This window comes from Parasteatoda tepidariorum, chromosome 9 (assembly GCF_043381705.1).
Source record: "Parasteatoda tepidariorum isolate YZ-2023 chromosome 9, CAS_Ptep_4.0, whole genome shotgun sequence".
Taxonomy (NCBI): Eukaryota; Metazoa; Arthropoda; class Arachnida; order Araneae; family Theridiidae; genus Parasteatoda; species Parasteatoda tepidariorum.
Window position 1 is genome coordinate 87,792,543 of NC_092212.1, and position 26,751 is coordinate 87,819,293.

Consider the following 26,751-nt stretch of genomic DNA (forward strand, 5'->3'; position numbering starts at 1 on the left):
TCGGTACTTAGAAAAATTTTGACGATTTCGATACTTAGTATAATTCTGATGATTTATGTTGTTTTCAGTGTGATTCATGATTGTACCACATAATTTGATGGTTTCTATCATCCTCTGTAAATCACGCGTTCGTGGTTTTTTGATACGCCAACAAACTTCCATCATTCCTTGATAGAAAATGCTACTTTAATACTATGATGGTTAACCATCAAGAGAAGCTTAATTGTCATGCACCAACAATGCATGATGGTTCTAACTATACATTTCCACGATGATTTAATGGTAGATCTTGTTGGTTATGAGGAATATACCATAAAATAACAATTCTGTTTTTTATTTAATTTTTTTATTATCTTGGACCATCATAAATCAGTCCGAATTCCTACATTGGGGTGATGGTTGTTCATGATCGTTCCAACATTTGATTTCCAAGAAACTTCAAAGGAAATTTCTGAAGGTTCAACATTAACAAACTATCAAAACAAGTTGTAATTCTTATGTTGAATCACGATAAATCAATCCGAATTCCTACTTTGGGGTGCTGTTTACGAAAAAAAAAAGAAACAGAATGGTTCATGGTGGAATTAGCGATGACTATCATCAAGATTTTGTTGATCCACCAGTTTAAAACCATTAGAAAATTGTGACTTGGGAAGCATTTAATTTTCGTTTCAAATTTTTATTAGTAAAAGAAGTAAGAAAATTGATTGCACATTATCTTTGTTTTCAGATATATGATGAAACACGAAGAAATTCAGTATTAAAATTCCCCTTTCCCACCCTTCTTCTGTATAGGAATAAATTGCTTGATTCCATATTTTACGATTACAAAACTTACTTCATAAAAGTTCTAATCACAAAATGAGAGAAAATATGAAAAAATGCTTTTCGTTTCTTAGATATACATAGGTTTTCAGCAGGAACAGTTTAGTTTTTTTAAAGTGTAGAAAATAAATACACTTTTTAAAATGCCTGATCTTAATACCTTTTCTGACGTGAATGTTTTTGTTTTTTTTAAATTAAAAAATTGTTTTAGTTTCGTGTTTTGAATTTTAATCATGCATATTTCGTGTTGATACTTGGTAATAGATTGCGTTTGAATTTTAAAACTTTAATTCCAAAAATATGAAAAATATATTGCATAATATTATAAAAAAATAATACATAACTTTTATGATATGACTTATTTATTTTTGTGACTTCATAATATATTTGATTTATAGTATAATTATGATCTTTTTGCATTATATGTTAACGTGCATGCTCGAAATCCGGAGAACGTCCACTTTCACGTGGTTGCTTCGGTGAATGCCCGAAGTATTTCATATTAATTTATTCGTTGACATTATTATATTTATTCGATATTTTAAGATCTGCTGAGGATAGATAAAGGGAAACATCAGTGTTCGGAGTACCGGTTAAATACATACCTGGCAGTGGCACTTCACTATACCTAGTATATATTTCGAACATTCACCAAAGCGACTATGTGATTGTCAACATTCACCGGTGGAATAGTCAACAACCACTAATTTCGTTCATTCACCGTACCATATACAGGATGCCTATTACAGACATCCTCCTAAATTTTAAATTGTTTCATTTTTAAAGCAGTATCTATACACTACAGGATGATACATTTCCAATAATGTAAAACTTAATAATTAGTGTTGACTACAAAGTTGTAGTTGATGTTAAAGCAAGCGCTAGCTTGCTCGGAGTTTTCTACACTACGACGCGTTCTCAGGAAAGTAAAAATAAAAACATAATTTGTGTTCTCAACTTTTATTTTCGAAGTTCTCTTAAGATTTGTCAAGTATTAAGCGAATATTACGCCATTTATTTTTTTGCCACTATTTAGACAAATCAAAATATTTTTGTGAACCATTATAATTTTTTTTTACCCAAATGTAATTCTACGCAAAAAGCAACTTATAATGTTTTTTTTTTTATTGTGTTGAATTGAATTATGTAACGATAGATAGATAGGTACTTCATTTCTGTCGCCCTAGAGCTGCATAATGGGCTATTGGCGACGGTCTGGGAAACATCCCTGATTCTGAGGATGATTCGAAGACATGCCATCGTATTTTTGATAATCTGCAGAGGCTTCCCTTTAAGGGCAGAACGTTTTAACGAGGACCGATACCGCACACCCTCGGTCCCTACGCAGGCTGATCAAACCCAGAAAGCATGTAACCATACGACAACCTTGTGTCAGAATTTTTTTTTCAGTGTCACGAAAATGTTTGTATTAAAAACCTTTTTTCAATAAACCAAAAATATGCAATTTCAAACCTTTCATCTTAAAAAAGTTGAAAATTGTTTTTAAAAACTTTTTTTTAAAAAAGATTGTCTTTTAGGTAACTGAGCATACAAGACGTTGCGAAAAGCAACCTTATAATAACCTAGATTTAAGATTATTTTCAGACTAGCTTCATCCAAGGATTTTTTTCAAGCTTGAAAACCCTAACACAACCTCGATTTTCACGTTTTTATACAGAAGGTTGTTTTTCAAGATTTCGGTAGAATAGAGCAGATCTCGCTTAAAGGTTAGAAGGTTAACACATAAACCGCGTAAAAAACCTTTTTACGTTTACATTAGAAGGTTTTTGTTGAGTGAATATAAACCTTATTTTGATATCCGGGAAGTGGTCACCCACCCGCCTACTGACCGCAGCCAGTAATGCTTGACTTCGGTGATCTACTGGGAACCGTGTCTTTACGATGAGTCCACTGCGGAACACATAACGATAGAAAAAAATGTTAAATGGTGAGGTATACAAATTTTTATTTCATTTTAAAGTATGCACTTAGAAATAACGAAATTGAAAACTTCCATAAAATCATTTGTATTTCTAAGTAATTAAATCGTATTCTAAGTAATAAAATTTCAAAAAAACAAGTATATTTAAAATTTGATTTCTCAAGAACTGTTCGCAAGACTTTTTCCAAATTGCATGTTTTGTCATTTGAAATAGCCTGAATCAAAATGATGTAAAAATCTTACGACTTAAAGTTTTTCGACTATTTATGAAATAAAATAGTAAAAGTAATTCATTCTTATGAGTTATTTTAATGCCACACATAATTGTTAATTATTACTCGTTAACAGTTAATTGTAATAATTAATCGATAAAATAATAATAAATATTATTAATAGTTACTTTTTGCATGGAATGTGTATAATTTCTTTAAATCCATGAATTTACTTAAATAAACTATTTTACAGAAATATATTTTTATTAAATATTTTTAGTTCAAAATTGAATAATATGTATCACCGAAGTCAAGCATTACTGTCTGCAATGAGTGACGACTTAGATTAGTCTGCGTAGGGACCGAGGATGTGTAGTATTGGTCCTCGTTAAACTGTTCTACTGTAAAGTGCTCGACTTCCACGAGCAGATCGTCGGGCTACCAAAGCAGGGGTGCCATCCCTTCCGCAGAGGATCAAAATTGGGATGGCATGTCTTCGGATCATCCTCAGGGATGTTTCCCAAAACGTCGCCAATTGCCCATTGTGCAGCTCTAGTGTGACGTAAATGAACTACAACAACAACAATAATATGTATATAGATTTCATTGAAATCGCACTTATAATAATTGTCTTACGAATCATATCATTTAACATTGTTTTTTTTTTAAAAATTAAAGCACATACTTAGTTAATAAATACTAATACGGCAGCTAAATATTACATTTTTTTGTAATCACCTTACTTTTGTAATCACCTACTTTTGTAATCACCTTACTCAAAGACCTTATCTTAGGAAGAATTTTGAGAACGGTTCATATATGAAATAAAAAAATATTGTGAAGAGTCTATTTAAGATAATGTGTATTTATGAAGAGCTACGATAAAATAATTCGTTAAGGGTCTTTAAACGACTCCAAATTTCTCTTTAATTATTCCCTGATATAGAATAGAAGGGAAAGAACTACTAAATAATCTTATCGAATTTATCCGACACAGTCAATCATATTAAAGAAATAAAAATCATTATCTTTTAATCAGTTAACTGTTTAGAAGATCATGCATACTTACACTTATAATTTAAAGAAAAAAATTAGATCAAGGTTCGTTTTGTTGAATGTGTAACTAGATTTCTTTTCTACTAACAGCCGATATCTGATCTTCTTTTTAGCTTACTAAGCATTTTTGTGATAGTGAAGATTAAGCGAATAAGCGTTTTTTTAAAAGAAGAATTGAAAATGTTCTACTTTGGATACTTACTAATTGCAGGATATTTGATACATTTAACCACATCTTCAAACATAGGTAAGAAGGTTTTATTTATAGTGAAGTTGTCCCCCTTAGAAGTTAATTTAGCGCCGAACACGTGTAGTGCAACCTCTCAAAAGCGACCACTCTCTGTGCCACAGTAAAATGGTCGTCAATGCAGTTGGATTGTTCTTAGAAGTCACCTCCATTGACTTCAAAATGTTATCGCAGCTACGCGGTTTTTCGTGAACTATTTTAATTTTAATCAGTGTGATTTTCTTGGTGTGGAAATGCCATTTCTGTTGGCGTAATGAAAACCAGATTCATGAATAAAATTTAGCTTTGATAGAAATAATCCCTACTGATATCATTACGTATAAAAACACATTTACCAATTATGAATGATAATGGCTCAGGAGATAGAGCTCAGGAGACAACTTTTTGTTTAATTTAACACCTTGACTCTTTCCTTTTTTTTTATTGTTCTATTTTGTTTGTTTGTACTTCTCTTGTTATTAGTTTTTAATTGTGCATCTCTTATTTTTCGGCAAAAGAACTGTGTTCAGTCTCGCCTTACGGCATTTAGGAATTAAAAATAACTTATGTGCTCTAACCCCTTGACATACGAAGACGTCTGGGAGACGTCATTTGTTTCTTACGTCAAAACAATAATTGACTCATTTGAATCTCAGACGTCTTCAACACAGAGATGCCAACTTGCTCCGGACAGCAAATGAATATTTCGAAGTTGTAGTTTATCAATTATGATTCTTGGTTTCATAAATTCAATTTAGTAGATCCGCCACTATTTCTAAATAATTCTTAGGCTTATATAATTCACCACTTTATAGTAGTTATGTCATGCTATACCTTTCAAAAAGCAAGCAAAAATAGTCAAATATTTGCAAAATTTAGTTTGTAGTAATTTACCATTTTTTTAAATAATTATTTTGGCCTGTCCAGAGCCGTTGGCATCTCTGTCAACATTCCGTTGCGAGTTGTTGTTTACAGTGCAATCAAAGATCATTTCGATATCGAGAAATAATATGTCAAGGGTTTAAAGAATGTACTAATATTTATGAGATACCTTGTATAATTCACGGAATTTCTTTAATCAGATCAATTTTTCAGAAGTTGATCTTTATTATTCATTCTTCACATGAAATGGTTGCAGGAACAAAATGGAAAAGTAATCATTTGTTCCGAATATAAAAATTGAGTGCAAAAAAAATTAAGTCTTAAGTTACAAGTTTTTGTGTTAACAAAATTTTGGTATTTCCCAAATTTTGGGTTGTTTATTTCACGCCTATCCCCTCTAAATCTCATCACTGGCTTAGTGACTCACAGGCTAATACTAAACAAAAATAATAACAACAATAATTAAGATTTTACCCACTTCTAAGAAAGTTCAACCATTATTAGTTTACAATTAGCAATTGCAATGCTCGAATACGCCATCTGGGGGAGAAGACCGATTCCATGCCTTGACCGATCCCTTTCCTTCTCCTCTTGTTTTCAGTTGTACAGGAATCTACTGCGATATTTTCCCCCCTTCTTAATATTTTCCGTATTTAGCTATCAAAAATATTTTTGTAAAATGTCCTTTCTTTGTAAATGAACTTTCTTTTAGATCTATGTTTAAGGTATAGTTCCATATAGTTACCTAACTTAAAAATTTTCAATCTATTCGAAAATCAAGACAGAAACTAACGAACTTCCTTCTTCTACGACTCTCCACACGCTAATGGTAAAAGCATGCGAAGTGTTATCATAGATAGAGAGTTCTGCTCAACTCCACCTGTAGACCATTTTGATTGTCAATAGCAAACTTTAAACATCCTACAGTCAACCACTCGCTGGATCAAAACACTGCGCTGGACAAATTTTGACACATTTCCCCTCCAACTGCAACAACCACTTCTCCTGCAAAAGACATCCTTTTCTGATACAACGTTTGAGCAACAATTATCTCAAGACCGAAAATGGTGAATACTACTTGACACCAAATTGAATCACTTTACATAACTCCTCGTACTTAAGTGTTTTCCTACACAAAGAACCAAAAGTAATTGATGAAACAATGAAGCACCAAAAATGTCCTCTTAAACTACTAGTTGTTAAAGTAGCTTCCACCATTTTTGTATTCAACAACGCTAAAATTTCAGTAAGATATGACACACATAGCTGCAAACTCTCCTGGACTTACCAGTAGACTACTGGATTTTGCCGTTTTCTCCTGGTCTACTGGTCAATTATAATAACCAATATTATAATATGATAAACCGTCAATCGCTAGAATATGTTTTCCCTAAGCTAGAGCACTCAAAGCTAGGACAGTTTACTTGTGGCGTAACTACCACTACGAATATATATACCAATTCACTAGTATATAATACATGTTAACTTAATTCCATCAAGAGGTACGTTTTGATAATAGTATTAAATATCAAGTCACTAGTATATGAGGCATGTTAACTTGATTCATGTTACAATTTTTCCCTCTGACCACGAGAGCAACCAATGAAACTTGCCATTATTTAAACTTCCGACAAACTAGAGAACTGAAATCTTAAACAGAATTATATGTCTGAAGATAATACATGTTTAAATAATTTTCCGACCATTACAAACAGAATTTTTTGCCATATTATTGAGTTAGGGAATGCATTGTTAATCAAAATTTTGATCATTTTTCGATCAACAAATTTCTCAACTGGAACTCTGTGATTGATGGCAATACAAATTTTGATCGTTTAATGACTTCTACAAGTAGAGATTAAATCGCCTTTTAATAGCAATTTATCATTATAATTGATTGATTGTATTTCCGGCAACTATTCTACCCAAATTTAAACTATAGATGTTTCTGACTATAAACTATAAACTATAGATGTTCTATATACTATAAACTATAGAAACTGTAGATGACGTTACAAATTAGAAAATTTATCGCCATTTTTATCATTAATAAAAATTTTGATCACTGACGAACAGATTCAAAAGTAAATTTCTATTATTTTTAAAAGATCAAAAAATATAATTCTAAAATATAACCTATATGGCCTGATTAACCACAAGGAACTCACATTATAAAAGCTCCTGTGCTCTTAACGAAAAAGCAAGTTTCAATCTTTTTCAAGACAATCAAAATTCATCGCCATATTATCGCGAAGTAAATTGGTAAATATTTTGTCTACTTTCTGAAAAGCTAGAGTGCTTAAAACTCATCTAGAGATCCGATCCGGATGACAATTAAATAATCATTATTTCCTCTTAATTTTATCGCAAGCAAAATTTATCAGCACTACAAGAAATTTATGGTTAATTGAAACTTCAACTACAGCCCGATTAGCTAGAGTTCTCACATTTTAAATGGAGAACTATACTGGAAGACATATCAAGTTTAAATCGTTTCCTGATCATTAAATGCATATTTTAGAACCCTGTTAACACCGAAAGGAATTTGTCTTCAAACAAAGTTTCAACTAATTAAAATATTCTTAAATGAACTTAAATGCTGTTAGATGGAAAAGCTTGCATCAATAGTTTCTTAACCTATATAAGCATAATTTAGATAAGGGGTTTCCAATTTACATGAGGCCGGGGGCCACAATTAAAAACACCAGTCTAATGGAGGGCCGCAACTTTGTAAAAATTTTATATAGGACTCTTATGCTTGAAGTAACATTAAATATTACTGTCAGATTTTTATCAAGTTGTTCAAAACAAAAGTATTGAATTACAAATAATAAAAAATATTTTCTTGGATGCAAGACCTGCGAAATAAATTTTTTTGCATCATTGGTATGTTGAATTTCACAGAAACGAAGAAATTATTTTTTTTTAACAAAAGAAAATTATTTTAAATCCATATAGATTTTTTACAAAAATTGTCCGCAAAAAAATGTCAACTAATATATTTTAGTTCGTGGGTCTCAAAAAAGGGCTTCGCGGGCCGCCAGTTGGTAACCACTGATTCAGATCGTTAATTAGGTTGTTGGGGCCCATGTCCAAGAGGTCGTGAGTTCGATGCCTTGCAGGTCGAAGACTCCCCGTGTTATGATGCACGTTAAATATGTTGGGTCACAAAGTCCTCCTTGTTCCCATAACAAATTATACCTCTGGGTTACTGAATTAAAGATTGATCGTTCTCTGGTTCAGGTCAAAATTACGATCTGTCTATGAATGAATGTATGAATGGGTCTGCCCTATGAACAGGCTGTGACGTATATGTGTGCAGAAGTCAAGTTCTTCGGCATAGATGGCTCCACTAGCAAACAAGAAGAGAAAAGCACCCTCTTTGCCTNATGATCCTCTGCGGAGGGGATGGCACCCCCGCTTCGGTAGCCCGACGACCTACGCGCGAAGTCGAGCACTTTACGGTAGCACAGTTTAACGAGGACCCATACCGCACACCCTCGGTCCCTACGCAGACTGATCCAAGTGGTCACCCACCCGCACACTGACCGCAGTCAGTGATGCTTGACTTCGGTGATCTGTTGGGAACCGTGTCTTAACGATCAGTCCACTGCGAGACTCTCGCTGGATCTAAACACTTCGGTGGTAAATTTTGACACCTTTCCCCTCCGACGGCAACAACCACTTCTCCTGCAAAAGACATCCTTTTCTGATACGACTTTTGAGCAACAATTATCTCAATACCGAAAATGGTGAATACTACTTGACACGAAATTGAATCACTATACATAACTCCTCGTACTTAAGTGTTTTGCTACACAAAAAAACCAAAAATAATTTACGAAACAATTAAACACCAAAAATGTCCTCTTAATGTCTTGTTAAAGTAGCTTCCACCATTTTTGTATTCAACAAAACTAAAATTTCAATAAGATATGACACACATAGCTGCAAACTCTCCTGGACTTACCAGTAGATTACTGGATTTTGCCGTTTTCTCCTGGTCTACTGGTCAATTATAATAACCAATATTATAATATGATAAACCGTCAATCTCTAGAGGTATGTTTTCCCTAATCTAGAGCACTCAAAGCTAGGACAGATTATTTGTACCGTAACTACCACTATGAATATTATATACCAATTCACTAGTATATAATACATGTTAACTTGATTCCATCAAGAGGTACCTTTTGATAGATGAAGGTTGACACGGTCGATAGTTAAATCAATTCAATGGTAACTTGCGGACGTGATACGAACTCGTCAACAATAGTCCACATTAAACAGTTGATTTACTCAATAATATGCAGCTCAAGGGAAAAAAAATCCGATAAAGTAAATAAATAAAATGAAGAAAACCCCGGTCAATAAACAAAAATGAAGAAAATAAAAAAAAAAATGAGCGAAATGCTATAAACAAAAAATGAAGAAAGAATATAATGAACAAAATGGTGTAAAAAAATAAACAAAAAAGCATAACTCAACTAGTGGTATTCGCTCATCAAATTCTATCACAGATAAAATTCCGGAAGGGGAGTAATGTGGCATAACTACCTCTATAAATATTAAATATCAATTCACTAGTATAGGAGGCATGTTAACTTGATTCATGTTACAATTTTCCCCCCTGACCACGAGCAACCAATGAAACTTGTCATTAATTCAAACTTCCGACAAACTAGAGAACTGAAATCTTAAACAGAATTCTATGTCTGATGATAATTCATGTTTAAATAGTTTTCCGACCATTACAAACAGAATTTTTTGCCGTATTATTGAGTTAGGAAATTAATTGTTAATCAAAATTTTGATCATTTTTCGATCAACAAATTTCTCAACTGGAGCTCTGTGAAGAATGGCAATACAAGTTTTGATCGTTTAATGACTTCTACAAGTAGAGCTTAAATCGCCTTTTAATAGCAATTTATCATTTCAAATTGATTGTATTTTTTTAACAAACAAATATAACTTTATTGAGAACAAAAACACATAAATACAAAGAATATATATTCGTCGTCAAGAGGAAAATCCTGTCCAGGCGACAAAGAAAAGTAATACAATAAATTTAAAATAGAAATTTAAAAAAAAAGAAAAGAAAGAAAGAAAAAAAAAGGGGGTATTACAATCATAAATTATTTTGCTCATCANAAATAACAAAGGTAACATAAATTCATTTGGATTGGCACAAGACTGGTATAAAAAATCAAATGCTTCCTTTAAAGTGAAAAATAGAGATCTAAATCGTCAATGTTCATCACAAATTGAAATAAAGCACGCTTAAAAGAAGAATATATTTTGATGTTTTGCAACTGAAATGGTAATTTATTATATAATTTAGGTGCTAAGTAAAAAAACTGTTTTCGTGAAATTTCTTTTGTAAAGAAGGGAATCTCATACATTTCAGTTGGTCTCCTTTCAGACACATTAGTTTTTAATTTGCATATTAATTTATTGTTGTGTAAATAGAGTAAAATACGAAAAAAAAATTTCCGGCAACTATTCTACCCAAATTTAAACTATAGATGTGTCTGATACCATTACAAATTAGGAAATTTATCGCCATTTTTATCATTAATAAAAATTTTGAACACTGACGAGCAAATTCAAAAGTAAATTTCTATTATTTTTAAAGGATCAAAAAATATAATTCTAAAATATAACTTTTATGGCCTGATTAACCACAAGGAACTCACATTATAAAAGCTCCTGTGCTCTTAACGAAAAAGCAAGTTTCAATCTTTTTCAAGACAATCAAAATTCATCGCCATATTATCGCGAAGTAAATTGGTAAATATTTTGTCTACTTTCTGAAAAGCTAGAGTGCTTAAAACTCATCTAGAGATCCGATCCGGATGACAATTAAATAATCATTATTTCCTCTTAATTTTATCGCAAGCAAAATTTATCAGCACTACAAGAAATTTATGGTTAATTGAAACTTCAACTACAGCCCGATTAGCTAGAGTTCTCACATTTTAAATGGAGAACTATACTGGAAGACATATCAAGTTTAAATCGTTTCCTGATCATTAAATGCATATTTTAGAACCCTGTTAACACCGAAAGGAATTTGTCTTCAAACAAAGTTTCAACTAATTAAAATATTCTTAAATGAACTTAAATGCTGTTAGATGGAAAAGCTTGCATCAATAGTTTCTTAACCTATATAAGCATAATTTAGATAAGGGGTTTCCAATTTACATGAGGCCGGGGGCCACAATTAAAAACACCAGTCTAATGGAGGGCCGCAACTTTGTAAAAATTTTATATAGGACTCTTATGCTTGAAGTAACATTAAATATTACTGTCAGATTTTTATCAAGTTGTTCAAAACAAAAGTATTGAATTACAAATAATAAAAAATATTTTCTTGGATGCAAGACCTGCGAAATAAATTTTTTTGCATCATTGGTATGTTGAATTTCACAGAAACGAAGAAATTATTTTTTTTTAACAAAAGAAAATTATTTTAAATCCATATAGATTTTTTACAAAAATTGTCCGCAAAAAAATGTCAACTAATATATTTTAGTTCGTGGGTCTCAAAAAAGGGCTTCGCGGGCCGCCAGTTGGTAACCACTGATTCAGATCGTTAATTAGGTTGTTGGGGCCCATGTCCAAGAGGTCGTGAGTTCGATGCCTTGCAGGTCGAAGACTCCCCGTGTTATGATGCACGTTAAATATGTTGGGTCACAAAGTCCTCCTTGTTCCCATAACAAATTATACCTCTGGGTTACTGAATTAAAGATTGATCGTTCTCTGGTTCAGGTCAAAATTACGATCTGTCTATGAATGAATGTATGAATGGGTCTGCCCTATGAACAGGCTGTGACGTATATGTGTGCAGAAGTCAAGTTCTTCGGCATAGATGGCTCCACTAGCAAACAAGAAGAGAAAAGCACCCTCTTTGCCTTAATGACGTACAACAACAACAGATTGTCAAGTAAAAATTATCATCCATTTAAATTTCGAACGCTTCCATACTAGCTAGTATGCTAAAATTTCAACAAAAGCTCTGCGTCTGAAAAAAATAAAGAATAATAATATAAATAGTTCAAGCTAAATTTATAGCCAAAGGAAATTTTTATAAGTTCCGACTTTATCTAACAGGCACAAAACTAAAACGATGAAAATAATAAAATGAATTATAAACTATATTTTTCAAGTGGATAAAAAAAATTGAGAAAAAAATTTGATCTTTGTCATAAGAAAAATGCTAAGAACATCATTTTTTTATGGAATTATATCACTACCGAAAATATCCTCCACGTCTTTCGAAAGTAATTCATTTCTGATTTGTCAAAAATCAAATTTTTTTCTCATTTTTTCAGTCTATTTGAAACGTTTGATTTTATTTCATTATATCTAGTTATTTTATCCGAATTTCCAATTTAGATTTATACATACTGATTGATTCTTTTGACTAATCAATTGTTTCATTAAATCCATCTACATATCAGATATACAAATATTTTAAGTTTAAAATAATCGAAATTTCTTTGTAAAAGAATTTAGATCATGGAAAAAATACTACTGGAGAATGGAAATTAAAGAATAATCATGTAAAAGCAAACTTTTGAAAAATAATATTGGTTAAATTATGATTTATTTCATGAAACCCAAAAATATATGCAAGCACTGATGAAAATATGCGAAATATTTACAAAACATTTATTAGAAATGATGTTGTTGTTGTTGTTGTTCATTTACGTCGCACTTGAGCTGCACAATGGGCTATTGGCGACGGTCTGGGAAACATCCCTGAGGATGATCCGAAGACATGCCATCACAATTTTGATCCTCTGCAGAGGGGATGGCGCCCCCGCTTCGGTAGCCCGACGACTTGCGCGCGAAGTCGAGCACTTTACGGTAGCACAGTTTAACGAGGACCAATACCGCACACCCTCGGTCCCTACGCAGACTGATCCAAGTGGTCACCCACCCGCACACTGACCGCAGCCAGTGATGCTTGACTTCGGTGACCTGCTGGGAACCGTGTCTTAACGATCAGTCCACTGCGGGACTATTAGAAATGAAGTTTAATATGATGAACTTCGAAACAATGTTGGAGGCAAGGTCTTATCTCGTAATTTACAACTTACGTTTCTTTAAAAAAAAATTTTTTTTGCCTCTTTTTAAAAGAAAGAAACATGTTGTAGGCACATTTTGTAAACAACCCCTATAAAGTTGCAAAAAAAATCGCCTAAAATGTTAATGATGATTGCATATTTCGCAAAAATGTGGATAACTTGCGCCACCTGTTATCTCAAATCTGAATACACAATCAAACATCACAAACAAACCAAAATTAAACCACGAATGGTTGTTGTTGTTGTTACTTTGCGTCGCACTAGAGTTGCACAATGGGCTATTGGCGACGGTCTGGGAAACATCCCGGAGGATGATCCAAAGACATGCCATCACAATTTTGATCCTCTGCGGAAGGGATGGCACCCCCGCTTCGGTAGCCCGACGACCTGCGCGCGAAGTCGAGCACTTTACGGTAGCACAGTTTAACGAGGACCNAGAAAATGTTATTATTAAACTAAAAAACTGTTCCGTTTCGTCTATAAAAAAATTTCATCCGATCATCCTCTTCACCAACGTCGCCGCCATTTTTATTTACATTTGTATACGTCATCACATAAAATTGAAACGTCATAAAAGCAAACGATCTGATTGGTTCATGAAAGAAATTGCCTGAACGGTTGCAGATATTTCGTGCAACCGTGATTTCTATATCACACGAGCAATTTTTGGAGAAATTTCACTTACAGTTGCACTTACACTTGCAGTTGCACATATTTTCTCTCGTGTGATATAGCCATAACAGGCACAAAACTAAAACGATGTAAATAATAAAATGAAATATAAACTGTATTTTTCAAGTGGATAAAAAAAATTGAGAAAAAAATTTGATCTTTGTCATAAGAAAAACGCTGAAAACATCATTTTTGTTATCGAATTATATCACTACCGGAAATACCCTCTACGTCTTTCGAAAGTAATTTGTTTCTGATTTGTCAAAAATCAAATTCTTTCCTCATTTTTTCAGTCTATTTGAAACGTTTAATTTTATTTCATTATATCTAGTTATTTTGTCCGAATTTCCAATTTAAATTTATACATACTAATTGATTCGTTTGACTAAATAATTGTGTCATTAAATCCATCTACAAATCTGATCTACAAATATTTTAAGTTTAAAATAATCGAAATTCCTTTGTAAAAGAGTTTAGATCATAGAAAAAATACTACTGGAGAATGGAAATTAAAGAATAATCATATAAAAGCAAACATTTAAAAATTAATATTGGTTAAATTATGATTTATTTCATGAAACACAAAAATATATGCAAGCACTAATGAAAATATGCGAAATATTTACAAAACATTTATTAGAAATGAAGTTTAATATGATGAACTTCGAAACAATGCTGGAGGCAAGGTCTTATCTCGTAATTTACAACTTACGTTTCTTTTTTAAAAAAAATTTTTTTGCCTCTTTTTAAAAGAAAGAAACATTTTGTAGGCACATTTTGTAAACTACCCCTATAATGTTGCAAAAAATCGCCTAAAATGTTAATGATGATTGCATATTTCGCAAAAATGTGGATAACTTGCGCCACCTGTTATCTCAAATCTGAATACACAATCAAACATCACAAACAAACCAAAATTAAACCACGAATGGGAAAAGAGCGAGTTCTGCTGTGAAACAGAGAGAGAAATCGCAGGTTGCGCAAATTTATACACTTTTACCTTGCCTGTGAAAATAAAATCCAAGTGGTAGCATAGAGAAGAATATAAAAACATAATGTTGTATCTACCGCTACAAAAACATAATTCCAATTCACTATAGGTATAACACATCTTAACTCGATTCTATGTTGGGGTACCTTTTCATAGAAGAAAGTTGACATTGTCGATAACAGCTCTCTACTCAAAATAATTGGTGGAATAGTTCTACGAGACACTCATGGCCAAGGTAATTAAACTTTTAATTTTAAAATAAAGACCTTCAGGACGATATATCAGACATTAAGATATTTTAAGAATTTAAAATATGTTTGGCTACATATTCGACAGCAGTATGTGTTCGGCAACTACATACTTTTTGTAGTGTTTGGAAAAGAATGATCGACATTCAGTAAGCGAGTTGTTTCAATGAGTGCTGCGTCTCAAAGAAGTCATTTAACCGAATCAGAAGCTTGGGGAGTTGTTGGCCCAACACAAGCCGAAGTATCTGAAGCCATTGGAGTGTCACAAAGTCAGATTTCCAGGAGCTGGAACCGTTTTTTTTGGAGACTGGAAATGCAGACTGAGGATCAGGTCAAGGGCGTAGACGTGCAACAACACCCAATGAAGACTCTTATTTAACGCTAACATCTCGGAGACAACGAAATATGAATGCCACTCTTCTTCAACAACACTTTCGCTCGGCTACTGGCACCACAGTTCCGACACAAACTGTCCAAAACCACCTTCGCGCTGTAGATCTGTATGATAGCCGACCAATGGCGTTTGTTACGTTAACAGAAAGACATCGTTGAGCTCGCAGAGAATGGAGAAGAACAGAACATGTGAAATGGATAAGAAATGAATGGCGCAACATTCTTTTTTCTAACGAGTCCCGTTTCTTTGTTCATCTTTAATAATAGGCGTATTTTCCTCTGGAGGGAACGTGGCACTGCATTAGGACACGAAAGTGTAAGACTTGGTGGGGTGGGAGTGATGGTCTATGCTGGCATCTGTTTTAATATGCGCACCTATCTCAATATCATTCGAAATGGAGCTCTGGTCAGTCGCCGATATAAGGATGAGATCCTGAGACCTATTGTAGTCCCTTACGCTGCAGCAATTAGAGATGACTTCATGTTAATGGACGACAATTGCAGGCCGCGTCGTGCTAACTTGGTGTATGATTTTATTTTGGAGAGAGGAATCATACGAATGGATTGGTCAACATGTTGTCGGGACATGAACCCATTCAAGGATGTTTGGGGCATTCTAGGCAGACATTGCTGGATGCTTACTACTCCCACAAACCCTCCAAGAATTGGAAAGAGCTCTTCTGGAGGAGTGGGACAGAATATCCCAAACCCTCATTAATAACCTCATTGACTCGATGCTCTGTAGGTTTCCAACGTAGCTGACCGTCCGGGGAAACCATGCCCTTACTAAAAACGATTTTCTTTGAAGGAATCACCTTTTTTTCTTTGTTTTTCTCATATGCACAAATTGTGTTTTTTTCCTTTTGTTCCCAAATGCTCAATAACAGACAATTTTTTTTCCTGCCAAACAAATGTCATTTTTATCACATATAGGCTACTATGTCTGTCGCTAATGTATCAATCACTCAAACAATTCTTCAGGTGGTGCGAGATCAACCCACAACCTCAATATCCTTTAACGGTTTTGAACAGTGTATATATACATATTTTTTTATTATTTTGCTCTCCGTACATAGTTTTGACATCGTGATCTGAAAATACATAAAAAGTAACTATTTGCGTTAAAATTTATATTTCTGTTACAGACTGCAGCAAAGAGCACTTTTTATGTGACAGTGGTGACCAATGCGTGAATCGAAGTAAATGGTGTAACAAAAAATCCGACTGTGAAGATGGAAGCGATGAATTTTATTGCAAAAAAGCAGGTTTTTGGAGTAAGTATTATTTTTTTCAAACTAGAATATGAATAATTTTTTTTAAGTCCAAGTTTACTACAAAGTCCAAGTCTAGCACCAACCTACTAGAATGCAATTAAACTAGAAACTTCGTTACTTTCTCAGAAATTCAAACTAATCTTGAAATTTAGCTAAATCTGAAAAATGAGCGAACTTGATTCTCGAACCAACTTGAGACTCATGTAAGATTTCAATATTACAAAAACAAAAATTTTGAATGAAAAGTTTTGGAAAATTTCGTACGAAATTTCGATTATAGAACATTTTATAAATACGATAACAGTGCACAATACCGGGTCCTTAAATTTTCTTCTCATAATCAACTTCATAATCAGAATTGCTTTAATTTTTATTTGCATGAAATTACATCGATCTTTAGCTTAAAAAATAAAACATTTTTAAAGAACAAAAAAAAGCTGCATTTTTTTTAGTGTAAATTGGTTATTCTATGGAAGTGTGCAAAAACTCGGTATTGTTCATCATGATCGGATAAAATTGGGTAGATATAGAAATGATGAAAAAAACACCTTTTTTGTACTTAAATATTTTCATAGAAACAAAAACAATTATTTGATTTCATTGCTCTGAGAAACTTTCAGAAGTTTAATGAATCAAGGAAGATTGGGAACATATTTGGAATTTTTCGCCAATTAAGTGAATGAATCAGGTTCAAGAACATAAATTACTAATAAAATTTTTGTTATATTTCTATGTTATGCTATAGGCTTTATGTGTCTATCGTTGATAGTTGAGGTACCGCAATTCCAAGAATTTTTATTTGGAGTGCTATAAAATATAGCTACCAGTGGTTATGTCAGACTGACATTTCCCCGGCTTTATGCGACGGTACCATTCAGCAAGAAAAAGAGGCCCAGCATATTTGAAACGTGATGAAAGATTTAATCCTTTTTTTATTTTTTTTACAATTTTTAGAAAACGTAATCTAAGTAAAAAAGTAAATCATAAATGAAGGAAGAAAAATACCCTCACGTTCCTGTACTTCTCATAAAGTAGTATATCATAGTCATATTGTAAAGGATCACTACATAATAAAAGGTATCCATTTTAAAATGTTATGTAAGTGGCTCCACTCGGAAATTCCGTAGAGTGAAATATTTATCTCATAAATTCCTATCAACTTGCGAATGTAAGAGAAAACTATAGGGGAGAGTGGGGTCAATTGTAACATTTTTTACATAACTATTTTTAACTAACAAAAAATCCAATATATTATTAGTATTAATTGACAGACGAGTAAAGTAGACTATCCTTTACTAGAAAAAATAATAAATACCTGATTTCAAATGTTATTATATTAGTTATTAACAACTTGTGACCGTCGTGCACTTGTTACAATTGTCTCCACTTACGGGGTCAATTATTTCAATTATTATTTATTCAATTATTATTCATTTTCAGCTGTTACAATCGTCCCTTTACTTATTGTTACAATCGTCCCCTGGACGCCATTTCAGCTTCATTTGTTTAAAATAATGCTAGTTAATTAGCAAAACTAATATTTTTTTATTGAAATGTTAATTGAGGTGTCCACTTACATATTCGGTTACTAATTTTTATTTGTTTAAACAAAATTACTTTGTTACAATATAATATTCTAATACCAAAAAAAGTACTTGCGTAGCGTGAAAATATCTTTTGTGATGTAACTCGTTCAAAAGAACATAAAAATGGTTGCCATCAGGGGTGTACATGTAGATTTAATAAATACACCTTGAGCGCCACCTAGGAACCAAATCTTGAACCCGACACTCGAAATTTTTGCTCTGTTACAATCGTACCCTGTTTCAATTGACCCCACTCTCCCCTATTGAGGCATTTGTATATGTAAATAAAATCCTTTCTATCATTTCTATATAAAGTGTTAAGTTGCAAACTTGATATATTTGTAATATTCAAAATATTGTTCACAACAATGTTTTTAAACGAATATTTTTCCTAACAAGACTTTTGATAAAAAAATAATTTCTATTTTTCATTTTTCCTAAGTTTTTTTATGTAAATTATTTAATATTACGTTAATTTATTTTAATTTTATTCTTAATATTCCATTAGTTTATTTCATTTAACGAAATAAAAATACGTAAGAAAAAAATTATGCAGAAAAAAATGCATTTTCTTTCCATAAAAAGATTAGTTAAGTATTAAATTATTATTGGACAAAATTATAAGGCAAAAATTAAAAAATAGAAAAAAATAATTATGTATAATTTATTGATACAATGTTTGTAAAAATGTGAAACGAAGCTTATTTCGCCAATCAATTTATGAAGAATCGTGTACTGAAATCTTAAAGTAATATAAATGTAAAAAATAATATAAATATAAAATATAATATATACGTAGAAAATAATAATATAAATACAAAAAATAACGATAAAATGAGCTATGAAACAAAAATTAGATACAGAAGAAAAGTGTGCATACGCTAGCCAGGAAAGAGGTTTGTTGTCACATGCGGTGTGAAGGTACTTGCAATCTCTTACAACAGACACACTGCAGCAAAGAAGAGAAATCGTGTTTCACATCGCTGTTGCAGTCGGTATGGAGGCCCCTTAAGAGTGGAACAGTATAGTCTCATCGATAATCTTATCATATTCATGTAAATTAGGTGTGTGACAGTCTTAACAGTTGGAGGGAAGCACTCACCATAATAAACATCCTGAATCATTTACGTACAAATCAGTTTTTTGTCCTTTACATGTCATCAAATTGTTGCCTTGAAACATCATTTCATGTTCTTTAAACCATTCCAAATAATTCCCATGCAATTGTTTCTTGCTTCTTTTTTTTTTCATGAATTGCGTTCTATTAAACCTGTATTCTTCCATTTTATGTCCATGCATGGTTATCACGCAAAGGTTTCATAACGTTTCTGCTTGCTATGCTTTTTTTAAGCAAATATTAGTGCTTCTCTTATTTTGGATAAAATAAGAAATCCTGAAATTTGTTCGATACGAAAAAATTGCTGATCAAAAGGAACAAATTTAAGGGAATTCGTTCAAAATTCCCCCTAAAATTGTTCCCTTTGATTATATTAACTAATGAATTAAGTTTTAGATCGTTAGGTTAAAATTAACTCCTGACAATTTTACATTGTGTTCTTAAAAAAATAATTTTTTTAAAAAATCAGTAATAAAACTATTTCTTGAGTAGTTTCACCCAAACTAGGTCTTAAATATCCATATATCATTCATTTTGTTATTTAAAAAGGGTATATTTTAAAAATAAAGTTTTTTACAAATATTTTGTGTCATTTTCTCAAACTCTGAAATGACAATACTGAATAAACTATTTCAGAGGGTGATGATCCAAATAAGTGTGAAGCAAAAAAAGAAACTCATATTTTATGCGGTTCTGGCATCTGTATACCTATTGCTGCTAAGTGTGATACATACAATGATTGTGAAGATAATACTGATGAAGAAAACTGTAAGTATTTAACTAGCCTCTGCTTTCTTCGTTCTGCATCATTATCACGAACTGTTTTGAGAGTAAAATAGTGTTGACACACAATAATTGAAATCAGCTTTCAAAAGATCAAATAGCAATATATACCGGAAACAACATTTTTATTCTTCACCAGCAAAGAGTATGAATTTATACTTTTGAACATTTTACTTTAAAATCTTTACAAGTACTTTTCTTTGATTATATCACTAAGCATTTTGACTAATTAAAAAAAAACGATATAACTCATTGTACCTCAAAAATTTTAACGTTGCCATCTCCTAATGCTAAACAAATGGTTGACTTTAACCCCAATTTCAGACAGCTAATTTTGAACATATATACACTGGTTATCATAAATTAAGGAAAAATCACAAAAATAGCGATAACTCTTTCAAAAGTAAGCCAAACCGTGCAAAATTTGCATATGTTGTCCACTAAGAGTAGCTGAGTAAAATTGCAATATGCAAATTAGTGGCGCTGCACTCGGCTTANGTATTGAGCAGTGTATATATATTTTTTTTTCTTATCATTTTGCTCACCGTACATAGTTTTGACATCATACATAGTTTTGACATCGTTATCTAAAAATACATAAAAAGTAACTCTTTGAGTTAATATTTATATTTCTGTTACAGACTGCAGCAAAGAGCACTTTTTATGTGACAGTGGTGACCAATGCGTGAAACGAACTAAATGGTGTGACAAAAACTCCGACTGTGAAGATGGAAGCGATGAACTTTACTGCAGTAAAAAACATTTTTGGTGTTAGTATTTTTTTTCAAACTCTAGAATCTAAGTTTATCTTTAAAGTCTAAATTTACTACAAAGTCCTAGTCTAGTGCCGACTTACTAGAATCCAATTAAACTCGAAACTTTATTACATTCTCAGAAATTCAAACCAATCTAGAAATTTAGCTAAGTCTAAAAAGTGAGCGAACTTCATTCTCGAACCAACTTAAGACTCGCAACTCATGTCAGATTTCAAAAATTAGCTAAGTCCTTTTAACTTGAAATTCGAAAGAATTTAATTAAAATCTCATTCCCAGAAACTCACAACAATTTTCAAATTCAAAAATTAAATGAACCAGACTCTCGAACCCACTTGAGACTCAAAGCTCATTTTAGATTCCAGCAACAATTCAAACTCTAAAAAAATCCATACCCAGACTTTGAACATTACGCAAATATTTGTTCTGGTAATTAAGTCAAAATAAAATATTCATAGCCTGTGCAGCTGAAAATAGCAGAAGAAAATTTTGTGTGCGAATGACGTCATAATAATAATATGTGCGAATAATAATAATATGTGCGTCATAATAATATGTGCGAATGACGTCATGACGACAAAAACCGGAAAAATGATTTAAGAGCAGTAATTTTGATTTTTCAGAAGCTGCTGTCTTTTGTTATCCCATTGGTAAAATTTAACCGTTCTGCTTTTGTTTTAGAACAGGAAATATAATTTCATGTTCTTTAAACTATTACAAATAATTAAAGTTCCCACGCAATTGTGTTTTGTTTCTTTTTTTCATATATTGCGTTTGGTTGACCCTGTATTCTCCATTTTATGCCCATGCATGATTATCAAGCAGAGGTTTCGTAACTTTTTGCTCGCTCCCTTAATTTTTTTAGCAATTTATGCTAGAGTTTTCCGCAATTTAGATTTTAAAAAAAGAAATACCGTCATATTAAAATATAATTTAAGTTTTAGATCTTTAGGTTAAAATTAACTCGAGACAATTTGACATTGTGTTCTTAAAAAAATTAATTCTTTTTTTTAAATCAATAATAAAACTATTTCTTGAGTAGTTTCACCCAACTAGGTTTTAAATATCCATATATCATTCATTTTGCTATTTAAAATGGGTATATTTTAAAAATAAAATCCTTTATTAATTTTTTGTTTCATTTCCTCTAACTCTGAAATCTAAATAAACTATTTCAGATGGTGATGATCCAAATGGCTGTGAAGAGAAAAATGAAACTCATATTTTATGCGGTTCTGGCATCTGTATACCGATTGCTGCTAGGTGTGATACATACAATGATTGTAAAGATAATACTGATGAAAAGAACTGTAAGTATTTAACTAACCAATGATTTCCAACGATTTGCTCATTATAAGCTCATTTGCTTGAAATATACTGTTTGTCATTTTGAGAGTATAGACACACAATAGTTAAAATCAACTTTCAAAGATCAAACAGTAATATATACCAAAAACAACGTTATTAGTTTTCATGAGCAAAGATTGGGAATTTTTATTTTTAAACATTTTACTATAAAATCCTTGCAAGTACTTTGAACAACAAAGCTATTACAAAGCAACAAAGTTCAAACAGCTATTTCCAGATTGGCAAGTGGACACACGAATAGTCTCTCGTACTTTAAAGGAAGAAAGACTTATGCAGTCTGCTCCAAATGTGAAGCCCAGCAGGCCTCAGTCGAACATATCCTCGACTGCTTGAGCCTTTCCAAGGAGGACTTATATGCTTCTCCACTTCTTGTCATCAACTTTTTGAGGGTCAACAACCTACTGGATCTTGTCTGACTTCGTCAGACAATTAGAGGATAAGAAACAACAACAAGTACTTTTCTTAGATTACATTTATATTACTAGGCATTTTGATTAAAAAAACATAACGAAACAACAGTTTCTCCAAATTTTTAAGGTTGTTATCTCCTAATGCTAAACAAATTGATGACTTTATACCCAATTTCAGGCCGACTGGCCTATGTAGGGGCCAGGGCCTTGAATCAGAAAGGTTCTGACTTCGAATCCCAGGCAAGGTATGGATGTTCTATCAGTACTATCTATCCTTGCTGGGGGAGCAACCTTGACCCACCTTATATGGTGCCCCTGAAAGATTTGAATATTCTTTTACAAATGATGAATTGTTAAAAATTTATCAATAATATATAATTGCATATAATGAGTTGTTAAAAGTTGATCGCATCTTGTCTAGAAGTTGGGATCAATATTCTTCCAATCATCAATGGGAACAAAATTCTAAATGAATAGAGCTATAGGATAGAAAATATCACTGTTGTTATCTTCAAAATATTTGAAAACTGAATCGTTTATAGCAAAATTTAAAATAATGGCTAACTTTCAACCAATCAGAAAATTCCATTTCGATTTTCGCTCATGCCGCTGGAACGGCTTGTCGTAGAATGTTCTAATATCGACAGTGACCTTCCTCGTGCTTCGATCTATGTGTGTGCCCAGTTTCATGTCTTTCTGTCATTTGGTTTAGGAGTTTATAAAGGACAGACAGACGCACATTCATTTATATATAGAGAGAGAGAGAGATTATTATTAATAACTGCATTTGAGGGGATCATTTTGATTTCAAAGATAATTTTGATATTAATGTAAAGGAAATGCATAAAACTTATCAATAATATACAGATATGCTAAGTAGTATAAATTAAACATTTAGAAAAAAAATTGTCCTTTTTCCTCTACATCCTTAGCACAGATGTTGCTAAATTCGCATATATACAATTGAAATATGAGGCAGGTTAAAAATTCTGTTTACCCAACACTTAAGGGATCCTTCAGCCTATTTCCGCTTTAGGCACTGCTTTTTTTCATTTAGTTATTATTATTAATAGTTACTTTTAAAGGGTTCATTTGAAAGACACTTTAAAGATTTTTTCAAATAGTTTTTCGGCTTAGAGATATTGATGTAGAGTGAAAGAATATGTGTCAGAATTTGAAAAAACTATTTATAAGACATTTTTAAAAATTCTTCCCCTCGTTGCGAAAACGTCTTCCACTGGCATTAACTGTGGTCCGTGCGAGCCGGATGCAAAATTTGCATCATCCAGCCGTCACTGGAAATGCGAATGGTCCATCCCCTGAGCCAACACAGCACTATTAATACATACATTTTATTTTACAACAGTTGTTGAACAGCCGACCTAATTTTAAGTGTTTGCGAACCCATGTTCAACTCCGTAAACTTGTAATTTTGAACCCAATTCTGAATACAAGGAAACTCCTAGATCCAGGCCCGGACTGTACATCACAAATATTGATCAAGTGATAGTTGTTTCAAGTTCCGATTCAAGGAGAGTTTGTTAGAGTATCGATGTAAAGATATTGAGTTCAAGTTATAAACAAGAGAGAGTGGATTATAAGAAATGAATAAATGCTAGTGGTTTCAAGCATTGATTAAAGGAGCGTGTGTTCGAGTACTGATGTAAACATAGTGGGTTCAGTGACGAAATTCGCAATTAATAGTATGTAAAAAAATATGACCTTATATCTAACTTTAATATTGACCCATAAAATTCAAATTCGAACACGTATTATAATCCTGGGTACTTATGTTTCCAACCAGAGGAAATAATTATAGTTAATTAGGGGTACACAATGTCACCCTATAGGTTACAATGTATGTATAGATATAATAGTGTGCTTATTAGCGTTAAAATGAGGAAATTTGAAGCCATATTCTGTATTGCAACATGGCCCTATATTTCCTATTAATCTTTACTTTTGGATGAATTAATTAAAAATACTTTCTTGGAAAAAACAGTTATGACATAATACTGTGTTTCACGGCTATGGAATGTAAGAATTTTTCTCATACATTTGACGTAGAAAATGTTGTGTAGCAAACTTTGAAACTCCACGATAAAAGTTCTTGAAAGGCATTATTTGCATTTATACGTAATTTGTACAAACTAGAGCAAAAGAAAGAAGTGCCTCTTTTAGAAATATTCTATTTTCTTAAACTAGGCACATAAATAGAGTTAACAATACTTGTGTTTCATATTGAACTGAAGCAAAGAATTTTACAGCGAATAAAATTTTTATTAAATTTTATCAGTACTTCAGAGAGCTCAAATATTTGTCTATATTATGATTTATATAACTGTTTTATACATGTAGTGGTGGACCAGATTGTTTTAATTTAATTTTGTTTAAATATTAATGCATTACCACTAGGAGAAGTATTTCCTGATATCCCGTAGTAGTTGGAAGGTAGCGTCACTGCCATTCTAGTTTAATCAGTTAGATAAAAAAAAATTAGCTTTACGCTTACAACAGTTGGAGTGAATTTGTGTTCATACCATTTCGAAAAGTTACCAATTTTAACCTGTAATATTTACTAGGGTAATTTGCATTAAGCCTAATTTTATTTTTATAAATCTGAATTTCAATTAGTTGCGCTTGTAAAATTCAGTTTTATCTTTACCCCATAGGTGAAATCTCCGTATTGCATAACCCTGAACCACCGCCAACTGAAACTACCAGAGCAGACTCTGACATAAATTATGACGATACAAGTGAAGAGATGACTATAGCTAGCCGTATACCATCGCACAAGACTTCGTTCTCAACTACAGCAGTTACGAAGCTTTCCGAAGAAGATGAGCAGGAGTCTTCAACTACACGTGATACTTATTCAAGTCTTGTGGACGGTCATTTAAAATCAAGTACTAGCTATTACGACAAAAGATTGAGAGAAACAGATTCTGAATCAGACCATCCTTCTCGAATTTTTCCAAGAACAGTTCCGACTAGAGCGTATAGAGTGGATCATTCAATTTCGCAAACGCATTCTAGAATCTTCACTACACCTATTTCAGCAACGAAAACTCGTAGTTGGCGTCCCCCTATTAATGTCCCACCATCTCAAATTACTTATCCAACAAGGCGACAACAACATCAAAATGTTAATCCGCGATATAATCATTACCAGCCTCCTGTACATCATAATCGGGCTCCTGCAAATCATCATCAGCATCCTGCCGAACATCATCAGCCACACATGAGTCATAGTCAGAACCCTTCCAACCGTTATCATTCTCTGGACATCCGTTATCAGCCTCATTTAAATTCTTATCCGCCTTCTTCCGAGTCTTATCAACCATCTTCTATTTCCAATCAGCACTCTCCCAATTCTTATCAACAATCTTCCAATTCTTATCAACAATCTTCCAATTCTTATCAGCGATCTTCCAATTCTTATCAGTCTGCTTCCGATTCTCATCATCCTCATCGTCCAATTCCTAATAACAGCCATAACGGGCACAGGTCAGTGAATGGACAACGGAATTCTGGATACCACTTCAAGCCGTATGTCCCTGAACAGAAGGTCAGGAGACCTTTTTACTTCGCCAAAGATTACGGTTCTCTGTATGGCAAAGATAAGGTACAGTCTATACGCAATGGGACAGAGTGGGTTCTGGGGCAACGTTCTGATTCTGGAGATTGGGGTAAAGACACTCCGAGGGCTGTGGTCGCTTTGGCTTTATCCTCCAACGACAGTTTTTTTAATGGTGATAATGACGGAGAAATGATTAAAAGAAGATTTATGGTTCAAATTGGAGCTGATTTACTTAAGTAAGTATATATATATTTACCAACCGTGATGACCCATTTTAATATACAGCGCCTGGCCAAATTAATAGACGCACTTTAAGATTT

General features: G+C 32.6%; 1 protein-coding gene across 2 annotated transcripts in view; it reads left to right on the forward strand.

Moving 5' to 3' along the window:
• The first annotated feature begins 4,077 nt into the window (after positions 1–4,077).
• LOC107445747 (uncharacterized) overlaps positions 4,078–26,751 on the forward strand; it is a 36,750-nt gene continuing 14,076 nt past the window's right edge. Inside the window, exons 1-4 of one of the 2 annotated variants that reach the window (XM_043055133.2) lie at positions 4,078–4,282; positions 20,942–21,070; positions 22,252–22,383; positions 25,524–26,667. In XM_043055133.2, coding sequence (XP_042911067.1) covers positions 4,216–4,282; positions 20,942–21,070; positions 22,252–22,383; positions 25,524–26,667 — 1,472 coding nt within the window. In that variant the 5' untranslated portion in view covers positions 4,078–4,215. Of the gene's footprint in view, positions 4,283–16,685; positions 16,815–20,153; positions 20,286–20,941; positions 21,071–22,251; positions 22,384–25,523; positions 26,668–26,751 lie in introns of both variants that reach the window. The other variant, XM_016060223.4, reaches the window with a different exon arrangement.